We start from the raw sequence: 25,199 nt of genomic DNA, 5'->3' as shown, positions 1-25,199 counted from the left end.
TGCAGAGCCCTAACATAGAGCCCACTGCTTAGAACTATGGCGTAGTCTTTGCCATAAAGTATGACCCACAGGCATGAATGTGTTTGCACTCTAAAATCCTCTACAGCAACAGAAACCTTTTCCTGACAGAAGAGGTAAAACCACTTCTGCCAACTGAAATGAGGCTTCTGCCAGCAGCTGCAGTTCCTTCAGTAGCTGGTGCTTTTCCAGGGTGCACTTTGGGCTCTCACAGTTCAGATGCTGGATGAAGGTGCACAGAGCTGGCAGAAGCACACAAATGTCTATGCGTTTTTAGTGATGGCAGCTGCTTTCTGCTGTTGGAAGTTCTGGGGGTGGAAACAAGCCAGGCCAGTGAAACAAAAGATCTTTTATCTTTTCAGCATTATACCTTTCAGAACAACTTAATGCATTCCACATCAAAATGATTGAAGATGAGACTAAAAGTATGTTTAAGAAGTTGAATAGTGGTCTGGGAGTAAGGGTCTGTTTTGATTAAAAGATCAGTTGAGTTTAGCTTGGGCTCAGCTAGTTAGCTGAGCCCAACTTATACCTGACTACTCTTCCTAGTTAACACAATAATTTTGTGACTGCAATATATGGTGTACATACCTGAGCAAGCTTTAACTAGATAGTTCAAGTGCTGGTAGCAGTCTAGCATACAGAATCAACCATCAAAGTCCAGTCTACTTTACTAGTGTCCTAAAACAACCCAGGATATTCTGTCTTTTCCCGAACTCCTTCACCCACCTATTGTCTGCCTGCAGCAAGTCTCCACCCTCTTCCCTTCCCTATTCCAATGTTCTCCTCCTCCTTTCTCACACAAGCATAATTATCTGATGATCAGAACTCTAGTTTATCAACTCCTTGTATAGTGAATTTGTGTTTTTTTTTTACCACCTAGACTTTTCTGGTGCTAAAATGTCATCCTCCACAACTGCACGGTCAGATGAATTGATTTTCTTTGTGAATGGAAGAAAGGTATGTTTTGGAGGGAAAGGGATGGAAAGAGTGAACTTACAGTTACTCTTTAGATGAAAAATATGTTCTTCTGCCAGAAGAGCTCTTCTCTGAAAACAAGCCTTGTTATTAAAAAATAGCATTCTGTTTGATTTTACTGTACTCATATATGGGCTAAATCAGTTTGTTGTTTCATTTGGAATGTTATTTTTTTTGTAGTTGAGGTACTTAAGTATAGAGGAATGGGTTTTTCCTTTCCCGCATATAGAAAGTAAGCCATTAATCATGAAAAATATTGTTTAAAATAGTTCTTGTTTTAAAAGTAATGTTCTAAGTAAATGCATGGTGATAGAAGAATTTATAGTTTTTAATTTGCTCTCTTTAAAATGCAAAGTGTTTTGTTTCTTTCAGCACATGCATGACTTTTTAAGAAGTTTATATTTTGCAGGATTAAAAATAGCATAAACAAAGTTAATACCACTTCAGCACAGATTTACAAATCAGATTATTTTATTAAAATATATGGTGCACTTCTTTGATATTTTGCTTGTTCACTAAATGTACAGGCAGATAGTAGGAAAGCAGACAAAAACAAAAGAACCACTTCTAATTAACAAAACTCACCCATGCAAAAAATCCAAAGAGACAACCATTGGAGGCACTAACATTTTTAAGCAAGTCCCATATACAAAGGGAAACACAATATAACACATTGTATTATGTCAAACTTTTCAGCTCCCCAATAAACTATATGCATTTAACTCATTGCACCTTGAGATTTTTGAGGGGATTGCTCATTTTTCTGCTTAGTGTAAGGGCTTACACCTACAAATGAGTATGCTTCTGTGAATACAGTAGTTGTCCGTGGGTATGGAAATGATCAAGCCTTCTTTGTGTTAGCTTTACTAGAAAACATGTGAGCTATCAGGTGTCCAATAAAATCATCATGTCCAGCACATGACAAAGTCTAAGTATTTTAATGGTTTATTTTTAACTATCTATCTATCATAGTCCAGTAAAAATTCCAGTTATTTTAATAATACAGTATTACTACAAAAATTAGACTATTTCATTCAAATATTATTTCCTTTTTTAAATTTACCCTGTATATATACTTAAATACAACAGTCAAGTCCCCTATTGACTTTTGCATCATATTCTTTGCAACAACTATTACTTCTAAAATACATTTTCCATGGTCCATTTATATTATAAAGCTGTCCTGGGATCACACACTGGGAGTGTCACTCAGGATGCTCACTAATTCCACTGGGTACAAACAACACAGATGTAAACCACTACACAGCCACAGTTCTAACAATTATCATTTTTTTCACTTTTGCTGTGTAGTTAAAATTTCTGTGTTTTATTACTGCAGTTTGATTTTTAAGGTTACATGCATATGTGTATGCTGCTCCATTCTCTGTTATCAATGTAGTGCAATAGACTTCTGATTCAGATGTTCCTTCTATCTGTTGAAGAAATTTTAAAGGAAGGTAAATATAGAACATAGTGTGTTAGGTCTTAGCAAGAATGTCACATATTGTTTGTGGAGTACTTTGTAATCTGAAGAAGAAAAAACGGTCAAGTAATTTGATTGATCAAGTTAAACAAGACAGGAGCATAAACCATGTTAGTGAGAGGGTGGCCTTTGGTTGTAACAGTCATTTTCAGAAAAGTTATTGAGGAAAAGACCAGTGATGATAGACGCATTACTATCACCTTTTGTTTAAACTAGTTTTGCAATAAAACCGGGCACTGAATCTGTAAGGCTAGATTCATGACTTAAAGCCACAGGCTACAATTAAATGGGAGTCTTTAGAAAGAGTTTTAATTGGCTATCTTATGTTGTCTGAAGAGCTTCTCTCATGATTAACCAGTTCAGCTACAGGTTAGCTCACATCTGTCTACCACTTTTGTGAGATTAGCAGCCCTGTTGTTCCTGTACTCTTGGGCACTAGACCAAGTGACATAAGAAGACAGACCCTAACATCATTACTGGCAGTAGAGGCAAGAGAGGACAAATCATCTGCTCTATCAACTGCTAGCTGATGACCCAAGCAGATGGAAGCTTCAGAGGCCTATGACACAGGGCGACACCGGTGCTGGACGCAGAGAGGCAATGAGGAGGACATGGAAGCTTGGGGACACGGCCTGGAGAGAGCCGTGACCTGAGACCACTTACCTGGCCCAGGTCCGGCAACAGAAAATGTGGAATGGCAGGCAACACCACCCGTACCCTTTATCAGCTCGCTCTTGGTGTGCCTGGAGTGGTGTGGGGGTGTGACATCATCTGCCGGTGCTGGGAAGGGCCTTCAAAAGCCAGCACAGGACAGAGAGATAGGAAGCAGCAGCAACAAGGCAGCTGTAGGCTCTCGGCCAGCACGCCTGGCCATACTACATCCCGGAGATGCCAGGGACATTCCAGAGGAGAACATGGCCTTTTGGGGAGACAACTCCTTGAAGCAAGGAAGAGAGAAGGGCCAAGGATCTAACGGCTTAGCACCTGACAGGGTCACGTGAACGGAAGGAAGGGCACTCCCTCCCTGTTTTCTACATTTAAGTTTCATTGATTTCTCCTGAGGTCTTAAGCTAGGGCCACATACTGTTGCCACCTTGACTGGAGCCGAGAGACTAGGAGCTCCCAAGGACTCTGGGGCAGAGGAACAAAATAAGGTTGGGAGTTCTCTGTCTGGGGCACCAACGGGAAAGACCAATATGCCACATGAATCTATTTAGAGAGTGGCAAGAGCCTGAGTGCCGCCCCAAAGGGGAAAAGATAGGGGTGGAAGAACAAGTAAGAATGGGCATGGGGTTAACCCCTCTTCAGAAGAAAGAGATGCTAGCCCTAGTATGAGCCTACCAGGACATTTTCCAGGATGAGCCAGGCTGGCTCTGCAGCATCCAACACAAAATCTGCACTCCTGAAGGGATGGTAGTGCAAGAACGGTGGCAGCCAGTACCACGCCACCTTCAGAACAAGGTCCATAATGAACTCGGGAGAATGTTAGAATAGGGGGTGATCCAACCTTTGCGGAGCCCCTGGCGCAGCCCACAGGTCCCCATGCCTAAGTCAGATGGATCCCTCTGCCTATGTGTAAACTTTAGGAGGCTGAACAAGATAGAGGTCTTCAACACGTTCCCAATGCCACGTCACGGAATTAATGGAATGTATCAGGGATTCCCACTTCATTTCCACACTGGATCTATCGAAAGGCTACTGGCAGATCCCAGTAGCCTGCCGGGATTGGGCTAAAATGGTATTTAGAACCCTGTGGGGCCTTTACAAATTTGTGCAGATTCCCTTCAGGCTCCACAGGGCAGCAGCCATGTTCCAACGTATGATGGGTTGGGTGCTAGCACTTCACATCTAGTATGCAGCAGCGTACATCGATGATATTGTCATCTTCACTAAAACATGGCTCTAACATATCCTGGCCCTGCAGGCCATGTTGATGGAGCTAAGGATGATGGCCAACCCCTGAAAATGTGCGTTGGGAACATAGGAAAAAAAATATCTTGGCTTTCAAGTAGAGCAAGGGGTTATCCAGCCTTTGGCGGAAAAAGTGAAAGGTATCCGAGAATTCCAAATCCCTCACAACCACAAACAACTGCAGTCCTTTCTAGGCTTATCTAATTATTGTTGGTGGTTCATGCCACATTTTTCTGAGTTGGCAGCCCCTTTGACAGAAGCCCTGAAAGGACAAGGTTCAGGAGCTATTCGATGGACGCCCAAGATGACCAGTAACTTTGAGAAGCTCAAGGATGCCCTGTGCCAGGATGTATTGATTCACACGCCTGACTTTGATAAACCCTTTATTTTACAGACCGATGCTTCAGAGTCCGCAGTTGGGGCAGTGTTGATGCAAGAGGACACAGGTGTCGAGAGACCAGTGGTGTATGCCAGCCACAAACTTCACCCAGCAGAAACACAGTATGCCACTATTGAAAGGGAAGGTCTGACCATTCAGTGGGCCATCGAGCACTTCCACTATTATGTCATGGGTCAGGAATTCAAATTGGCCATGGATCATGCCCCCCTACAATGGCTCAGCCATGCCAAGACCAGTAATGCCCAAATAATGAGGTGGACCCTTACCTTTACAGCCTTTTAAGTTCCAGATAGTGCACCAGCCTGGGAGAACTAACACTACAGCCAACTTCTTGTCCAGGTATGGGAGTGAGAACTGAATTCCCGGGAAGAGACATGACACAAGTGACAGAACTCAGATGACAGGTATGAAACAGGAACCCACGGTACAAGCGCCCCAGGGCAAATAACATGGGGGATATGTTGCAGAGTGAGAGACCCACAGGGCTGGAGACCCTGGTGCCAGGGCAGAGAGGTGGCAAGGAGGACATGGAAGCTCGGGGACACGGCCCAGAGAGATCCGTGACCTGAGACCTTTTACCTGGTCCAGGTGCAGTGGTGGAAAATGCAGAATGGTGGGCAACACCATCCGTGCACTTTATAAGCTCGCTCTTGGTGTGACTGGAGTGGCACAAGGGTGTGATGTCATCTGCTGGTGCCAGAAAGGGCCTTCAAAAGCCAGTGCAGGACAGAGAGACTGAAAGCAGCAGCAGCAAGGCAGCTATAGGCTCCTGGCCAGCACACCTAGCTGTACTACGTCCCAGAGATGCCAGGGGCAACCCAGAAGGGAACATGGCCTTTCCAGGAGACAATGCCTTGGAGCAAGGAACAGAGAAGAGCCAAGGATCCGACAGCCCAGCACTTGACAGGGATGTGTGAGTGGGAGGAAGGGCACTCTCTCCCTTATTTCTACATCAAAGTTCCATTGATTTCTTCTGGGGCCTTAAGCTAGGGCCACATACTGTTGCTGCCTTGACTGGAGCTGAGAGGCCAGGAGCTCCTGGGGACTCTGGGGCGGAGGAACAGAATAAAGTTAGCCCTGAAGGCCTGTCCAATCAAAGGGGGTGGCCTCGGAAAGCAAGACCACTCATCCATATTGGTTAGGTTTCCTAGGCAGGGTGTGATCATGAAACAACCCCTGCCAGTACCTAGTGGACCCATGGCTGCCGCACAGATCAGTCAACTCACCTAAAATATGTGGCTGGCCCAACCAGTTTGAGACAGTACACCGGACCACAGAGGAGTCCAGACTGTCTACCATGCAGCATGAGACCAACATTTTGGCACTTGGAAGGGGTGTAAGGAAGGTGGAACCCCAAGGGAAGTCCATCCAGAGCACCCCTTAATGAGTCCAAGTCATATGGGAGCCTCCTGCATCTTCTTTTAAGAACAAGACATAGCGGGTGAGCAACGGGAGCATCCCATAGGAAATGGCGCATGGCAGACACTAGTGCCAGAGGTAGATAAAGCCCGAGTGTGGATCACCCGACCCTAAGCCACTTGGGAGCAGTTGCTCCGGCTTAGATGGGCACAGCTTAAAAGTCATACACCATTTGTACATGAAGCCCCCAAGCTCTTGGAAGAGGCTGGGGGTGTTGAACCAAATCTATGGGCAGCAACGGAGTGGGCCAACCATTGGGAATGGTTGAACTTATTCCTACATTCCTATTCCTAGCATTTTATATCAACACCAAACGAGTCCCCCATTGGGCATGACTTTGACAAAGAAGTGTGGGTCTGGCTGAACAGACTGATATCTGGATACAGATGCTTCAAAACAAAACTTCACAAAATGAACACTTTTTGGACAGCCCCCTGTGTGAATGTGGAATCCAACAAACAGCACAGCATTTAATTAAAGCTGCAGTCTCTACACATACCCAGATGGAGCAGATGGCATCTACAGGTTGAGCAATAATACCAAACAGTGGCTCATAATTTTGGAAGTTCATACTGATGCCATATGAAAGAAGAAGCAGCAGCAGCCCTGTTGTTGAAGAATAACAGTATTTTTCCCAATTTTAGGGAGTATGCTGTTATTGCTCCTTGCAGCAATCAAACTAGCTTACCTACAAAGACAATAAATATCTTTCAGATCTTTCACATCATATATGGTGAAGGACAGTCTCAAAGTTTCTCCAGAATGCAATTCTATTCATTGATCTTTTATACATTGTAATGCAGTTACTTGTGAATTGAATTTGACCCACCCAAAGTATAATCTTTCTGATAATCCTGTGTGAGCTATCCTGTGATACTTTTTCTTTTCTATGCTGCAGATAATAGAAAAGAATGCTGATCCTGAAAGAATGTTGTTGTCTTACTTACGAAAAAGACGTATCCTTTTTTGTGTTCAATATAACTTATCTGAAACCATGGAAGACTGAATTGCTTGTCTTCAGAAAAGCGTAATGATAAGAGAGAAAGAAGTAAAAGGTAAAAGTAGGAGAATGGGAGAAAGAAGATGGGAAGCATTAAAGAAGAAAGAAGATTAAGAAATGTCTTCAACGTGATCAAATATAAGCATAGTAATTCTTAATTAATACTGAGTGCAAGCTTGTTATTTCTCTATTCCAAATTCTTGCAAGCAAATGACTTTGGAAACAACTGTTTCCAAATGTATGAAAAAGTTGCATAAAGTACAGGACAGGCAGCTGACATCAGTTTTCTATGTGATCTTGATTGCTTCCTTGTACTATTTCAATACACTACATTTTTTGACACTTAGAAGTGAAAAAGTTCCAGTACTATTTGTTGAACTACCTTTGTATCTTTACAGGGCTGCATTTTTGGGCAAGCATGTGATTTGATGATAGTCATTGGTATGGCTGTTTAGACTTCTTTTATTTGGGTCAAATTCTACTCTTAAGCATATAAAGGTGCTTATCCTGGAATCCATACAAGCACTTTGCTTGCATCTAAGGGCCAATTTTGTACTTCAAGGAAGAGGAGGTTTTGTATGTGTGTACATGCATACTTACACAAGAGGAGCTGTGCTGTAATTTAGGGGTTGGCAACTGACAGCCCATGACCCATATCTTGCCCATGGAACTTTGGATCTGGCATATGGAGCTGTGGCTTTGGTGCCATTTGGCAGGAGGGGCCTCTCCTTTTGCTGGGCCACAATCAGCTGCCTTGGGCTTTGGTGAAGGGAGAGCTGTTCCTGTGCTGAGTCATAGTTAGCTGCCTGGGACTCTGGTGGAGTAGGAGCTCTGTCGGCTGTCATAGGCTCCAGCAGAGGGGGGCTTTTGCCACCTACACTGCAAGTGAGCAGAGGGTAGAAGTGCCAATGGTACTAATACCCACACCTCTCTGATGCAAGCTGTGTCATTCCAGCCCCACACTGAAAAATGTGGCCAATCCTTGATCTGGTTCAAATATTTTGTTTTATCAGATACGTGGAATCCAAACAGGGTTCCTCTGAAATCAGTCAGATGAAGATTTATTTATAGGAATCAGAATTCATGGTAGAGATGATATCTTTTATTAGACCAACTAGACTTTTGCAAAAAAAATATCTTTAATTGCAAGCTTTCAGGCACAAGCACCCTTCTTCAGGCATAGGAGAAAAGACTGTAAAAGTTCTCCTGGATAGAAATGAAAGTTCATATTTCACAGGAGAGTTGAAGGCATGGTAAAATCTCCTGTTTGGAACAGTTCATTTTATTTGCAGATTAGGCTCAGAGAAAAGTTGGAATAATCTGAGATACTTTACCACGTAAGAAATGTCTGCCCAGAAGAGCATTCCATCTTTTTACGTGACTGTGAAATATGAAATACTATAACCAGAAGGAAATATGAATACATCCTGCTTACCACCAAACAACTTTGAGGTAAACAGACTATTCCAACTTTTCTCTGCACCTAATCTGCAACTAAAACGAACTGTTCCAAACAGGAGATTTTACCACACCTTCAACTCTATGAAATATGAACTTTCATTTCTACCCAGGAGAACATTTACAGTCTTTTCTCCTATGTCTGAAGAAGGGTGCTTGTGCCCGAAAGCTTGCAATTAAAGATTTATTTTTTTTCAAAAATATAGTTGATCTAATAAAAGATATCACCTCTACCATGAGTTTGTTGGCTACAAATGTCCAACTCGGGATCCTTAAAATTCTGGTTTATTAAGCAGACTGAAACACTGTAATGAAGTTAAATCATAAACCTTGGGGCTGGTCCACACACACACACACACACACACACACACACACACACACACACACAGTAGCAAGCTACAAGAGTCAGGTATGCCTATCCTACAAGTGCTGGAGTCTGTCGTCGAGGCTTCTTTCAGCTTGGTGTTATCTTCCAGAAGGGGGTTGCCGGCTGGTCCTTCTGGCTGGACAGGTCGGGTGCTAGTCAAGTTGGAGATCAAGAGGGCACCACTGAGGGTCACTTTTCACTGCTTTTTATCTGTCCTTGGCAGACTTTGGTGACTCCCCAGTTTTCAGGTTTGTCCAATCCAGGGGTCATTGACGCACGTGGGACTTCCCCCCTCAGTGGCTACTGGATGGCATCTGTCAGCCCTAGGGGTCATCCGCATGTACATGCAGGTTTGGGAGTCCGTTGATTAATTTTGAATAGGGCTCTGGGAGCGGTCGATTGGGAGATATTCAGCCCAAAAGTTGGTCCCTAGCATTGAATCTCTCAGGCCAGGGCTTCTAGCCCTTGATCAGTAACGTTTAGAGATTTCCCAGTTGTTACATTGTCTTCTATTGAGTTCTTCCGTTGGTTGATTTGCAGTTTCCTTAGGTGTTAATTGCTGCCTGCTACAGTGTTAAACATTCAATCACTGATTCACTCGCTCTTTCAGGGGCCTGCCTGATACAGGGAAGGGCAGTTTGATTCCTGTCCTTGTTAACATTGTTACAATGTATAACTTACTTATGAAACTAAACACATTTAGTTGAAAGTTGAAAGGTGAGGAGTATAAAATATAAGCTACAAAAGTAATGCCATGGCACACAAATAGATAAAAATACCAAAATACAAGGGGAGATACAAAATGCACACATACAAATTTCAAAACGCAATTCCTTATCTTAAAGTGAAAGAAAGAGGAAGGAAGAAAAGGTAGAAGAGGAAAAACATATCCAAGGAGGGGAGAGCAACTGCAGGCAAGAGGAAAAGGGGCTTTCTGCTACAAGTTCTAATTCCTTTTGCCTCTAGATCAATACGGCTACAGCCTGGATACCTGTTTTATTTATACGTCATTTGTGGAAGAGGCAATTGACACAAGGGAGGTAGAAATTACACATTGCTGAGCTAAAAATAAAACTACAAATGCTATCAAGTCCTATAGTCAATAAGGATGCAAACTAATTAGCCCTGCAGTAAACATTTTATGTAGATGCTTGCATGAGATATTTACTAGGCCTGTACGAAGCAGCTGGTATTCGCTTTGGATTCAGATTCAGCCGATTTGAGGGACAGTGATTCGATTCGGTGATTTGAATTACTGTCCCAAAAGAATCTGGAGATTCGGCCGCTACTGAATTGGCCCAATCTCTGAATTGGCCCCATCCCCTGCCCACTCTCCCAGCTCCGTCAATGGCTGCCCTGCCTGGCCCCAGCTCCCGGCTCTTTAAAAAAAAAAACGCCCCTACTCACCAATTGCTGCCAGGTGGGAGGGCAATCCCCACTGCCCCCATGTCCCCACAGTGCATTGGGGGCTCTGTCACAAGCCCCCATCCCCTGCCCACTCTCACAGCCCCAGCTCCTGGCTGTTTAAAAATAACAAAAAAACAAAAGTCCCGACTCACCAGCTGCTGCCAGGTGGGGTGGGGACGATCCCTGCTGCCCCTCACTGCCCCACACTGCATAGGGGGCTCTTCCATGAGCTCCCAGAAGCCCTGACAGCCACTGTAGCAGCCAGTGGGTGCGGGGCTTTTTTTGAAGAGCCAGGAGCTGGGGCTGGGCGGGGCAGCCACGAGGGGAGCTGAGAGAACAGGCGGGGGTCAGGGGCCTTGTGGCAGAGCCCCCCATGCAGAGCGGGGCACTGGGGGCCAGCAGAGATCACCCTCCCGCCTGGCAGGAGCCAGGAAATAGGGGCTTTTTTTTAAAGGGCCAGGAGCTGGGGCCAGACAGAGCAGCCATGGGGGTAGGGCAGGGAGGCTGGGAGAGCAATCAGGGGGCGCTCAGGGGGGCTGGGGGAGCAGGCAGGGGATGGGGCCTGGCAGGGGTCCCCCCATGGTCCCCTCCCCCTTTTTCCAGCCCCCCCTCCCCCACCCCCTCCCCTTACTTACCAGCATGGAGTCCAGGTCCAGCTCCAGCTCCCTGCTGCAGTGAGTCTCTGGGGACTACCTGAATCTCTGAAGTTCTTGGAATCTTTTCTGAATTGATTCAGACCTTTATATTGGTCTCCTGATTTGATTAGCATTCAGAGATTTGGCCACTGAATTGGACCATATCTCCTCCAGATCGAATCAGCACCTGAAGCTTCGCACAGCCCTAATGTTTACTGCAGAGCTGACTAATTAGCTCTACAGTAAATGTCTCAGCATCTATACCTGCACCCCTATGAGGAATGAGGAAACTAATAAACTCCACAGCAAGGTAGTACATGTCAATTTTTTGTGCATAGCAGCCCATGTGTAGACACTGACATGGCTGGCTAGAGCATGAGGGTGCTTCATTGCAGCAAGTAATATGTCGTTTATAAGAATCAAGATCACATAGAGAACTGATGTCAGCTGCCTGCTCCTCTGCAGTACATTGATTCTAGTCAGAGCAGCCCTGGGCTGGCAAGCTGACCCCCAGGTCTCTCTGCCATATAGATATGCCCACTATGTAATAATGCGCCAAGCAGTGCATTCTTTCAGAAGAGGACACCATGGCAGGGGGAGTGGCAATATAGATACATTAGCAGTTACAGTCAAATTGGAGTTAGAATCATAGAAATTTAGGGTTGGAAGGGACCTTGGGAAGTCATCTAATCCAACCCCCTGCTCAAAGCAGGACCATAGCCAACTAGATCATTCCAGCCCGAACTTTGTTGAGCCAGGCCTTAAAAACCTCCAAGGGTGGAGATTCCACCACCTCTCTGGGTAGCCCATTCCAGTGCTTCACCACCCTCCTAGTGTGAAAGTTTTTCCTAATATCTAATCTAAACCTTCCTTGCTGCAATTTGAGACCATTGCTCCTTGTTCTGTCATCTGTCACTACTGAAAACAGTCTAGATCCATCTTCTTTGGAACCACCCTTCAGGTAGTTAAAAGCTGTTATCAAATCCCCCCTCAGTCTTCTCCCTCAGCCTCTCCTTGTAAGTCATGTGCCCCAGTCCCCTATTTTCACTGCCCTCCTCTGGACTCTCCAACTCGTTCGCATCCTTTCTGTAGTGGGGCCTAGTAGTGATAGGGTTCTGTAGTGGTAGAGTTCTGATCTATCGAGTGGATGAACAAATGTCTCTGATATACCCTTTAACAGGGAACAAATAATGATCAGTGAGCTGATTCAGTTTAGGGTTTATCTTTATTAAACTGAATCCCTTTTTCTCTGAGGAAGAAGGATTGGAGGAAGGAGCTGTTCTCCAGCCTTATGTCCCAGCCATTAAAAACATGCTGCACTTATAAAGTATTTTATTGTTTAAGAGAAATGAACTGATCAGCTACAACTTAAAACGTATAAACAATACTTACACTTCAGCTTAGGTGACACATCCCTTCAGAGTGATAGGATTTATAACAACTTTGGGTTCTTGACTTGCTTTTTGTAACACCAGTACATTAGTATCTTCACTTAAATGTAGAACACACAGAGTACTACAGCTACCAGCCTTTTTGAGCTAACTGCTATTCGATTATTAGCATAAATGAATTAATGAGTTAATGATTATTAGCATAAAAGAGTGTGTTTGCTCCTGTACTAGAAACTCACACTCTAAATAACTATAATTCATAGATCTTCTTTGGTTGTTTTATTAATATAATTCTTGTTCTTTGGGGGTTTTTTTCTTGTTCCATTGTTAAATGCTATTTGATCTCACCTTACTCAGATCCTTTAAACTGCTCCATGTGAGCTGAGCAAGTAGTAAGCAGCATTACCTGAGTCCTTTTTAATTAAATTCAGGACATCTGAATAATAATTTTCTCCATCTCTTAGAGCAAATAACTTGAAATAAGTGGTACTGCCAAACTTTGAACAAAACTCAGTGCTACAGAATTTATGATTTATTTACAGTCTTCCATGAAAATGGGTTCTACATATTGCACTTATATTACAGGCTTTGTGTTATTTGTGTGAGCAGTTCTAAGTCTTTGTACTATCCCTACAAAATAACTACCTTAATTTAGGAAAATATAAACACTTGCCCTTGATGCCTAGCTACTGAAGAAAACCTTTGAGCATCCAAGTTAATTCTACCCTGCCATTGGCAAAAAAAAAATGTTGACAGTATGTCAACTGCTGTCATTTTGGATACTATAAAATCATTTAGCTTTAGAGATAAATTTATAGCTCTCATTCAGTCAATACCTAATCTTTGTTTTGGTCACTCAATTCAAGACCAATTTGATCCAAGTAAGAGACTCCAGTCTGTCTCTACACATCTGGGCAAATTGAACAAAATTGTATTAAATAAGAACATGTGGTTCCTTCTTCCTTATCTGTAGTTCTTTCAGTCCATCTTACAGGAACAAAATATGGCTGTGGGACAGGTGGCTGTGGAGCTTGCACTGTGATGATATCAACATACGAGCCATTTTCCAAGAAGATACAGTATCCTTTATACATTTAAAAAAAATTATAAATTGATGTAATTAAATCAAGATTTTTAACCTTGTAAAGGAAAGCAGTTCTTATAACAATGAGCTATGCTCATATTCATGTTTGGTGACATTCCCTAAAATCCTTGATTAGACATTGCTGATATAGGGCTAAATGACTGTTGTGTTGACTGTATTTTATGATGACATGTAGACTTTTTAAATAAAAATATTTAAAAATACATCAAATTGTTGGGAATATACAGTGTAATTTTTGTATGGACACTGTATCTTAACAAGCTTTGTCCTAGAAAACTGTCACCCATCCTATATTTATGTGTCTGATTCTCCTTTACATTCTCAAGACATTGTTCTGCCAATGCTTGCCTGATTCCCATCTGTTGTCTGTATGGTGCTGCTGTTACCACTGTGGAAGGTATTGGAAGCGTAAAATCAAGAATTCACCCGGTTCAGGTAAGTATGTATCTTGCTGTGCCTTGGCACACATTCATTTCATGACATGATGGGATCTGATCCCTGATCCCAGCAATCATGCTTCCTGTCATTCCACTTATGCATGGCAGGAGGCATAATTTTGGGACTGGGGATCAGATCCGTATTCCACTGCTACTATTTGCCAGTGCAGGGGGAACCTGGGATTATTATCTTGGGCTCCCCTTACTCTCTCTGACAAGTTCAAAGCTGGGTGCCACAGCCTCAGTAAACAGTCCTGATTCGAGATTTAGGACATTCTTGGGGCCCTCAGGGCAGACAATCACCTGATTATTGGCCCTGCTCAAACAGCTGTTGGTTCAAGACCCATTGTGTATGGTAGAACAGCTCTCATGTTTTACTTTCAGAGGTTTCTGGGTGAAGCATGTCCTGTTTGTGTGTGTAGTCTACAATCAAGCCTGAAGTCAGTGTTCATCACCAATACACCCCACTTTATCTCTGGTGTTTTAGAATGCTTCCAAGCATGCTGCTTTTGAAGTGTTTTCTTGTAAAGAATAAGACTGCATTTGGTGCTTTGTGTATTAATGAGTAGGCTATGTTCTCAGTAACTGTGTCAAAACATAAGCAAGATTGCTTCTAAAAGTACCCCACAAAAAAAATCAGTATTGCTACACTGTGAAACCTATCTATCTTACCTTGTTTTAGGAAAGGATTGCCAAATGCCATGGCTCTCAGTGTGGTTTCTGCACCCCTGGAATGGTGATGTCCATATATGCATTACTGAGAAATCACCCTGAACCCACTATGGAGCAGATATCTGAAGCACTGGCTGGTAAGTTCTTATTAAAGTAACATGTCACAGCAAGCATTACAATGTGAATTTAAAAAATTAATAGCTTATTTAATACAGTAGACACTAGTCATGTCAAAGAAAATGTAAAGAAAGTCACATAGGAAGAGGGCTAAGTGCCAACAGCAGGAGGTAGAATCTAGATGCACTGCTGAGCAGAGTTAGAGGAAAGCCGTCTGATTAAAATGATAATCCAAATGATCAGTAAAAGGTCAACATATTAATTAAGCTTATATTGTGATTGGTTCCAGAGGGACCTTAAAATGCCTATACTCTCACCTATTCCTAGACGTTTCCTTAGAGGACCAGCGTGTAAACACTGGTTGGAAGGGACTTCTCTGGATTTTCAAATTCATCAGTTACCAGGTGGTTGCAGTTTCTTCTCACTGGGAAGCCCTGCTGCTCTCTTTCTCTTTCTTTTTGGGATGGTTCATAGTTCTTGGGACTTCTAAGCTTTAAAAGAGAGTCCCCTCTCTATCAAGACAGACATATCTTTTATGGTTGCTTCCTTCCTTGTCTCCTGTTCCCCCTCCTGATTATTCTGTTCAGATGGAGGACCTTTCCACAGCTTGATGTATCTGACAAATGTTGTAGGGCAGACACAACAGGAGTTCCTGACTTCAGATCCAACTATTGATGACCCAGTGGAAGAGGGGGGGGGGAGGGAGGGGGTTTATACACTCTATTGAAGCTTTGAACACACTGTAAAGCCACAACTTCTGTGCTTTGGATTTTGTTAAATTTTTATGCATCCCATTATTTTAATATGGAAAATATATTAATTGGACTCTCGTAATTGTTTGTTCTTATATCAGGAAATTTATGCCGTTGCACTGGCTACAGGCCAATAATTGATGCGTGTAAGACTTTTTGTAAAGTAAGTAGAAGTAAGTTCAGTGGATTTGTTCTTAATCGCATAACTATGTTTCTATGAACCTTTATTTTGGATATGCTATATATTGCCCTTTATTTTCATATGACAAACTTTAAATATTAGTAACATTTCTTGTATTGTCAGTAGTGGATGGTTAATCTCACCCACTACTGTCCATATTTCAATATAGCATAAATTACAACTCCCAGGCTTTATAATCTTTAAAACATTTACCTTTTTCCAGTCTTACTCTCTACTTGAAGCTGACTTTTTTGATAACTAAATATGAGTTTTTGTGTAACTGATGCTAATATATTGATTGTTAAAATATATAGTGTGTGAAATTTGTCAGTGTTAGCTTTGGAAGTCCCTCACTTTGAGAGATTGGTATTTAACTATGTCTTTGCATGTGAAATATTAAATAGTGGGAGTTCTTTTATACACTTAGGTTAGAGGAAAATAGGACACTAGCTGAAAGCATGAATACTTGCTGATTCATTTAAGGTTTGTTAGCAGAAGTGTCATGCAGTATTAAATGGAAGTGAATTGTTAATTACTTCTTTAGGACTTGGACTGCTGTAAAATTAGAGAGAATGAAAACTGTTGCTTGGACCTAAAAGAAAACCTACTGCTTTCTGAGAAGGGTAAAGAAGTATGTCATATTTGTTCTATTTGTCTTCAATTCTATTTTTACGTTTATACTACATGAATTATTAATTGTTCTTTATTTGTAAAGTGTAAAGAAGTAGGAATCTCGGAGAAGCGCAATGAATCCAAAATTGCCATGTAATGTGAGACACTGTACAACAGCTTAGTTGAACAACCAAAAAAGGTGTGCTAGTGCAGAATCTGCCTAAGCCTAGGGCTCTGCACTAGTGGATTTGTTTACAAATTCAGGACCTTATTGAGAAAACATGCCAAAAGAAATCCTGAAGATTTACCATATATCATTTAGAATTTCATAAAGAAGAAGGAGAAAAAAACTCTCTTAGAATGCGGTTTAAAGTAGTTAGATCAAAACAAATATTTTCTCAAGAGTGTACAAATGGGTTTATTCAGTGGCCCCACCAATATATTTATAATTGCCAGTTTCAAATAATAAATCTGACACTAGCATTTTCTGTGGTTACCCTATACTTAATATGGGTATATCATAATGATAATTAGGGAGAAGATAAGATTTTCATGGTGATCACTGCATCACGGAACTTAAAAATATATTTTTTAAAGATACTAAGGATTGACAAGAATTGTGAGCACCTTTTTTAAAGTATTGTAAGATAAAGCTTTGTGTTTTATGGGGGTTTTTGTTTTGACTTTCCACAATTTTACAAATTTTAGCAATCTGTTTCTTTGTGCCAATAATGTTAAAAGGCAACAGGAGGATTCCACTAAATATTACTGAGGATCTCCTCCCTTTACTTGCATCTGCTTAATGCCACTGTTGTACTTAGCTGTAAATTTTCTTACACCTGAAACGGTGGATCTTCCATACTTTTAGCAGCCTTATTATTTCCACATATCTACCTGAAAAGAATGTCTGTCTTCTGACAAAAAGCAAAATCATGACTTGGGTGATTTTTTTAGAAACATTTTTTTCTGGAATGACCAAAACCCACATGTTGACTCAATATTGTGTAACAGATAATGCCTGCAATAATTTCATGGGCCGCTTCCATAGATGATGTAGTTGCATCTTTGTTATTTATGGAAAATTTCATCCCACTACATAGGGGCCATAAAAGTTTAACTGTATCAAATACTTCCTATTAAAAGGTAACCATTAGTTTAAAAAAAACCCTGTTTTTTACTGACTAGTGTTGTTTATACAAGCAGTATGCAAAACAACAGAAAAGAAAATATTTTTCTTTATTTTTTCATTTGCTTTGTGTATTTACTTATTTTAACCTCCACATGATTTTTACAAATATTTATCTGGAACTTTGTTCTTTCACAATATTTAAACTGCAAAGTTTATCAAACCATAATCCAGCTATATTTTCTTTCCCTCCATAGCTTTCTGAGCTGCTTTGACTTCACTTTTTGTTTAATCAATTTGACTATTTTCCATGTGCAGTCAATTGCCTCTCAATTGTGTAATCAAGCCCTTGTGCTCATGAAAAGCCCTTTAGAGTTAATGTGATATCTACCTGAAGATTTGATTGCAATGGTCGGGTCTTTAAATCCCTTATTGCTTGTATGGAGAGAAAGAACAACATTTTTTAAAAATATGAATTTTAAACCACAACAATCTCACAGAGACCCAGAGACTCAAGTGCAGTTCATGGTACTGGCAATTAGTTGTAACTTTTCTTAACATCGTTTTATTCTAAATTGAGACAGTCCCCGTAAGCTTTGCCAGATGCTGTATACCTTTCGTAACTTCAGAAGAAATTGGGGAAATGAAGCTGTTGAACACCTTGCATGTTAGAAGCCTGAGCAACAAATCCTGATTCAGAAATTGCCACCAACTTCAGTGGTCCCACAATTTCATCTGAAGGATTTAAGTGGGGCAAAGCACCTTGCACAGAAGTGAATTTCACTTTAATTAAGATTTGGAAAGTAAAAGTCTGTTAAGCGAATGGTGTTAATTATCTTAGAATTTATAAAAGAAGTGATGAATCTGAGCTGGTGCTTAGGGGTGATCTGAGCTGGTGCTGGGGCAAAAAATGGTTGCTGTATGTCATCTTTGTGGCCGCACAAGTAAAAGTCTTGCCACGCACAAACTTTTAAAGGCCGCGCACCCACCAGGAGAGGAGCTAGGCTGCAGCATGGGACACTTACTGAAGGTAAGCTCCTTCCCAAGGTGAGGTAGAGGCAAGGTGGGGACGGGGGCTGGAGCCTGGCATGGGCTCCGCTGGCTCCAGGGAACTGCTCCACTCCCCTGCATCGTCTCAGGGAGTGAAGAGGCATGTGGCATCAGGGCTGGGGAGTGGAGCACTTCCCCGGAGCTGGCAGAGCCCGCAGAGCAGTTCCCCGGAGCCAGCAGAGGCCGCACCAGCCACCAGCCCCAGCCTCCATCCCTGCCTTGCCTCACCTTGGGGAGGAGCCACTGCCTGCCCCGAGTGAGGCTCTGCCAGCTCTGGGGAACTGCTCCACAGGATCCGCCGGCTCCGGGGAACTGCTCCACTCCCCAGCCCTAACGCCATGTGCCTCCTCACTCCCTGAGGCGATGTGGGGGAGCGGAGCAGTTCCCTGGAGCCAGCGGAGCCTGCACCAGCCCCCAGGCCCCAACCCCCAGCACCCCAGCCCCCCAGGCCCTGGCCCCCCGGCCCTCAGCCCCCCAGCCCTCAGCTCCCAGCCCCCACTGCCTGTCCTGGGTGAGGAGTGAGGGGCTTACCTTCGGTAAGTGTCTCATGCTGCACCAAAAGGGGGCGGTGGGACCAAAATGGCACGCTCACGGACTGAAGTGGCATGCTCATGGACCACTACTCCGTAGAGGGAACATTGCTCACATCTAGTCCTATTAGAGATGAGTTCAGTCTCTCACATGTCTTAGAGAAGCTTGATCATGTCTTAGGCCAAGTTACTGTAACATATACCTACTAACTGCAAGTAATTCTGAAAGGCTGTTTCTGTGAGCTGGAAACAGAGCACAGAGTTGGCTCATTCACTCTGATTTTGCCGAGCTATCTAAATCTAGGAAGTCAAATGACCTAGAACAGGGGTGCTTACAACCTCCAGCCCACAGGCCATATATGGCCCATGGAACCTTGGAACTGGCCCGCAAGGTTCCCCATGGGCTGGGAAATTTAGCAGAGAAGGAGCAATGGCAGTACTGCCACCTCTTCCCACCACCAAAATTCCAAGCCCTGCTGGATGGGTCTCAGGTGGGCCCTTCCCTCCAGGCTACCTGGTTGGGCCTGGGCTGCAGCCCCTTCTCCCCACAGGGTTGGGCCTCCCCCGTAGGGCTGGGACACCGCCCCTTCCTTCCACTTGGCCAGGTTGGGGCTGGGACATGCCCCCTTCTTCCCACAGGGCTGAGCCATAGCCCCTTTTCCCCTCCACCCCCATGGGGCTAGGCCATGCCCCCTTCCAAGCCAGGCCAGGTTGGGGATGGACCACACCCCATCCCTCCACAGGGCTGGCTCAGAGCCAGGTCACAGCCACGCATCCTCCCATGGGGCCAGATTAGAGCTGGCCCAAGCCCCCTCCCACTGCAAGGCTTGATCAGGGCCAGGCTGCCTCCCTCTGCACATCCAGATTGGGTTCTATCAAATCCAGCCTGTGGAGAGGGACTGGGCACTTCCCATCCAGCCCACCAGCAACACTGTTCTAGAACCAGCTCTAGGCCATTTAAGGATTTTTTTCGTTGTTATAAAACACAATAGAAATCTTTAAATAATCCAGTGTGAGCATTATATAGATCAGCAGTTCCCAACATTGGGTCGCGACCCAAATGAGGGTTGCAGGGGCAATGCCAGCGGTGCCGCACGCAAAGGACGAGCTGCACTGCGTGCTGGGAGTTCCCCCACCCCCAGCCACGGGCTGCCACCACACTCTGCTCCCAGGAGTGGGCCACCGCAAAAAAAGGTTAGGAACTACTGATATTGATTGTGGACAGCATTAGGTAATAATCTTGTAAGAATACGACCATTTCTGTTCAAATCCATTGTAAATCCCTGACATTTATTATGTTCTCCCTATCTAACTGCAAAGTTTATTTTTCTTTCAATCTCTTAATCAGATAAAATATTTTTCCCTTTAGATTTGCACAAAATTGTTTGCTACAGATGAATTCCAGCCCTGGGACTCAACTCAGGAATTAATATTTCCACCTAAGCTACTGGTAAGATCAAGCTTATGTAACTAGTGAAGGAAGGAGCATGTTCTTAAATAAAAGAATAAGGTTTGTGCTTTGCACTCTAAATATTTCAGAGAACTCTCTCATGTATTAGAAGACACTTCTTTGCATCTCCTAATTGTAAGATTAAGAAAACCTGAAAACCTACATGCTGAGGAATATGACCTCAGACAGTTCCACTGTTTTATGTCTGCATATGTATCAGAAGGCAGAACCTGACCCTTCTGTTTACAGAACCCTGTTATCTTGTTTCTTTATACCTGTTCTGTTACTTTGATAAATGAATGGTTTAATACCTGGATATTTTCTCTCAGAACAAGTACTAAATCGTTATTCCTTCCTCTACAGCTAATGGCAAAAGAGCAGCGAAAAAGAACTCTAGTTTTCTATGGGGAAAGAACTACATGGATTTCTCCTGTTAGTTTAAAAGAGCTACTAGAGCTGAAAGCCAAGTACCCAAAAGCACCTCTTGTTGTAGGAAACACCAGTGTGGGTATGTAAAATTGGATCTCCTTCCCCTACAGGAAGTGGTCATATGGATGTAGAAAATCTAAGGTTTAATTTGGTGCCCAGGACTAAAGTAAAAGTACTGTGAGGTACTGATTTTATTTCTTGAAATTATATTGACTATTAGCACTTTTACACTAACTCTTAACTTCCTTATAAAATTGGACTATCTGGTGTCAGATCAAAGGAGGGAGTAGAATTATATGTATTTTTATTGAAAAACATGAAACATAAGAGATGTTGTGGGGAGGGTTATCATAAAACAATTTTTTGCAAAAAACCCCAGTCTTTGGGTAACTGTGAATTCCATTCCTGAAATGCAGGCATTCTCTTTGTGTCATCATCAGATCCTTTTGGACAGTAGTGCTGGCTGGGGCCACAACTAAAGCTCTACAGTCATGTCGACACGAGCATGGACATTTGGTTCCCTGGGAACATGTAGCAGCAACGTCAGGGGAGCACCTATGCCATACGCACTTTGGTGCATGGCAAGTTACCCTGGGTAGGGTAGGGGAGGCTGGGGTCAGAACTGTGCTGGCCCCAGCAACCTTACCTGAGGTCCTGGGGGCCTCCCGGGGCTGCAATAGTGGAGACTCTGCTGTACAGAGCCTGGCCAGCAGTTATAGTGTGGCTTCGGGTGGCCCAGGTCTGCTTTTGAGTGGCACACACTGCCTGTGCATGCACTGCTTTATTTTTTTTGCTGGATATACAGGGGTCAAAAAAACCTGCAGGGGAAAAAAATGCAGGGCAGTGCTCCCTTGCAGCTCAGAGAACATGTGAAAGTGTAGTATGTGGCACTGCAAACATGTTTGCGGTGCCTCATATCACAAGGCCGCACTCATCTGGACGTGGCTTACATATCCTCATCCCTTCATATATAAGGACAAGAAACGAGGAGTCTTTCAGTTCCTCCTTACAGTCTACAGAATCTCTACAGTGTCTGTTTGCTTCTCTGTACTAGTGACCACGAGTTGATCACTTTCACTATCCATCGCAAAGCTGGCAAGTCAGTCAGCAATTACGGAAGTCCCCAACTTTAGGAAAGCTGACTTTAATAGGCTCAGGAGGCTTGTTGTCAAGGCTCTGAGAGACCATGATTTGACAGGGAGGGGAGTTCAAGAGGAGTGGTCACTCCTTAAGGAAGCAATCCAAAAGGACAAGGGAAGTCCATCCCAGCCCATAGGAAAGGTAGCAAAAGGACTCAGCAACCCCTTTGGCTCAACAGGGAGCTCATGGACCTCTTGCATCTAAAAAGAGAAGCTTATAAAGGATGAAAGACAGGAAACACCACTAAGGAGGAGTATTCTGCACTGGTCCATACCTGTAGGGAGCGAACTAGGAAAGTCACGGCTGTAACTGAACTCCATCTGGCTACACGAATCAAGGACAGTAAAAAGTCCTTCTTCAGATATGTGGGAAGTAAAAAAAAAAACCAACCAAGGGCATCATTGGACCCCTGCTAAGCCAAATGGGGCAGCTGACAACCTCCACCCAGGAAAAACCCAACCTACTTAATGATTACTTTATATTGGTCTTTCACCAGCCCGAAGGGACCACTGTGCCTGACAAGATGTAGGATGACTAAGGTAAGAGTAAATATACACCCACCATTGGCATAGGTCTTATGAGGGAACACCTTGAGAGGCTGGACACCCACAAATCAGCTGGCTCGGATAGATTGCACCCAAGAGTGCTAAAGGAACTGGCAGACATCATAGTATGGTCACTGGCAAGGATATTCGAAAACTCATCACTTTCGGGCAAAGCACCTGAAGATTGGAAGAGGGCCAATGTGGGGCCTATCTTCAAGAAAAGGAGGAAGGAAGATCCGGGGAACTACAAGCCACTCCGTTTGACATCATTCCCTGGAAAGATCTTGCAAAAAATTATCAAAGGGAACATTATCAATAGGCTAACAGAAGGCAACATTTTGAGGGATAGCCAGCACAGGTTTGTTGCAGGCAGGTCTTGCCTGACCAATCTCATTTCCTTCTATGACCAGGTGACGTATCACCTGGACAAAGGGGAAGAGGTTGATGTCATATATTTGGACTTTAAAAAAGCCTTTGACCTGGTGTCCCATTATGTCCTCATGGAAAAACTGGGGAGCTGAGGCCTCAACTATGCTACAGTCTGATGGCTGGGGAACTGGCTCCGAGTTTGGACCTAGAGAGTGGTAGATGGCAGAACCGAAACAACATGGCAGACAGTGACCAGTGGTGTCCCCCAAGGCTCCGTTCTTGGACCTGTACTCTTCAATGTCTTTATAAATGACCTGGACTCTGGTGTTAGAAGTGGACTGGCTAAGTTCACTGATGACACCAAACTATGGGGAAGAATGCCCACACTGGAGGATAGGCTGGTGATTCAAGCCAACCTCGCTAGGCTTGCAAGGTGGATGGAGGAAAATCAGATGGCATTCAATACAAAGAAATGCAAGATGCTCCAGCTCAGGGAAAAAAAACCCGCATCACACTTGAAGGCTCAGCAGTACTATACTCACAAGCACCATGGCCAAAAGAGGCTTGGGGGTCATGACTGACCACAAGATTAACATGAGCCACCAATGCGATACCGCAGTTGGCAAAGCGAATAAAACTCTGGCTTGCATCTACCGATGCATCTCAAGCATGACCCAGGAAGTCATCCTCCCACTGTACTCAGCCTTGGTGAGGCCGGAGTACTGCATCCAACTCTGGGCTCCACAATTCAGAAAGGATGTGGAGAAGCATAAGAGAGTCCAGAGGAGAGCCACGTGCATCATCACAGGGCAAGAGAGAAGGACTTTTGAAGAGAGGCTGAGAGCCATAGGACTCTTTAGCCCAGAAAAGCATAGGCTCAGGGGTGACTTGGTGGCAGCCTATAAGTACATAAGGGGTGTGCATCAGGACCTGGGGGAATGCTTGTTCACCAGAGCACCCCAAAGGAAAACAAGGAGGACCAGTGGTCACAAACTCCTGCAAGACTGTTTTAGGCTGGACATAAAGAAAAACTTCTTCGCTGTCTGAGCCATCAAGGCCTGGAATAGACTCCCCACCAGAGGTGATGCAAGCACCTACTCTGGGCACATTCAAGAAACATTTGGATGCCTATCTTGCTGGGATCCTTTGACCCTAGCTGACTTTCTGCCCCTTGGGCAGGGGCTGGACCTGATGATCTTATGAGGTCCCTTCCAGCCCGAATGTCTCTGAAATCTATGAAATCTTAATTAGTTATTGTTACTGTCATAGGCAGTGGAAGGCAAGGGCTAATGGGGCTAAGCCTGCCCCCCCCCCCCAATACAGGCAGCCCGGACGGAGGGGGGGGGAAGAGGGGAGGGGTGCACACAGCTGGAGCCTGCAGGCGGCTCGGAACTCAGCCTGGCCCAGCCCTGTGTGGAGTAGCACCCAGCAGGTAAATGTGTGGATGTGAAGGGACACAGGGGAGGGAAGGGGCATGGTGGGGCAGATTGAGGCCCCTTCAGGTGGAGGGGTGAATGGAGCCCTGGGGCTGGGGTGGGTCATGGAATGCATGAAGCCCAAGCAGTTCATCCATTGGAATGGGGGGTGGGGCTTCCACCACTGTGTGCACCCCTGGGCAGACACAGGGAGCATGTGCCCCCTGTATCTGTGTGTGGGGTGGAGGTGGCTGCTGCTGCAGACTGTGCTCTGCACCCAGCTGCCAGTGCCCTGGAAATGGCATGATGCCACGTGCCTCCTGCGTGCTGGCTGTGCCGCCTGCCCAGCAGTTGGAGGCACATGGCGTCACACAGCTGCCGGGGCAGCAGCAGTGGGATGCGAAGCATAGCCTGCAGTAGCATCTGCCTCTGCCATGCACACAGATTGGGGGGGGGATATGTGCCCCCTGTGCCTGCCCTGGGGGTACGCATGGCGGCAGGAGCCCCCCCACACCCCCGGACGAGTGGCCCGGGCTCCAAGCATCCCATGACCCACCCCAGTCCCAGGACCCCATTCACCCCAGCCCCAACTGCACTCCCTCCCTCACTGCAGAGGCCTTGATCTGCCCCCCTGCCCCTTCTCCACGACAGACTTACCTGCTGGGCATACTCAGCCCCCCCAAATCATATTTTCCTTCTCTGCCTATGGCTACTGTTAACTGTTTGTATTAGTCTTTGTGCCAGTTGGCACTAAAAATCGATAATTATTTTTGTAATTATATTGTAATAATAATTAAAAGTA

At 44.3% G+C, this 25,199-nt stretch overlaps 1 protein-coding gene across 1 annotated transcript; it reads left to right on the top strand.

The window, feature by feature from the left end:
• Window positions 1–821: 821 nt before the first annotated feature.
• Window positions 822–21,015, top strand: LOC102558513 (aldehyde oxidase). Its single transcript, XM_059726267.1, has 9 exons — window positions 822–978; window positions 7,108–7,165; window positions 13,450–13,546; window positions 13,899–14,007; window positions 14,692–14,818; window positions 15,652–15,713; window positions 16,276–16,362; window positions 20,419–20,499; window positions 20,863–21,015. Exons 1-9 carry the CDS (start codon window positions 919–921, stop codon window positions 21,013–21,015), a joined length of 834 nt encoding a protein of 277 aa, XP_059582250.1. The 5' UTR covers window positions 822–918.
• Window positions 21,016–25,199: the final 4,184 nt, after the last annotated feature.

Source organism: Alligator mississippiensis, chromosome 4 (genome assembly GCF_030867095.1).
Source record: "Alligator mississippiensis isolate rAllMis1 chromosome 4, rAllMis1, whole genome shotgun sequence".
Lineage (NCBI taxonomy): Eukaryota > Metazoa > Chordata > Crocodylia > Alligatoridae > Alligator > Alligator mississippiensis.
This window is presented reverse-complemented; position numbering and strand designations above follow the sequence as displayed.

Excerpts from the sequence above, each read along its gene's own strand:
- LOC102558513 (XM_059726267.1), top strand. The coding sequence starts at position 919 with ATGTCATCCTCCACAACTGCACGGTCAGATGAATTGATTTTCTTTGTG. Across the intron at positions 979-7,107 it reads TCTTTGTGAATGGAAGAAAG|ATAATAGAAAAGAATGCTGA; the intron begins GTATGTTTTGGA and ends TCTATGCTGCAG. Across the intron at positions 14,008-14,691 it reads CAAGAATTCACCCGGTTCAG|GAAAGGATTGCCAAATGCCA; the intron begins GTAAGTATGTAT and ends ACCTTGTTTTAG.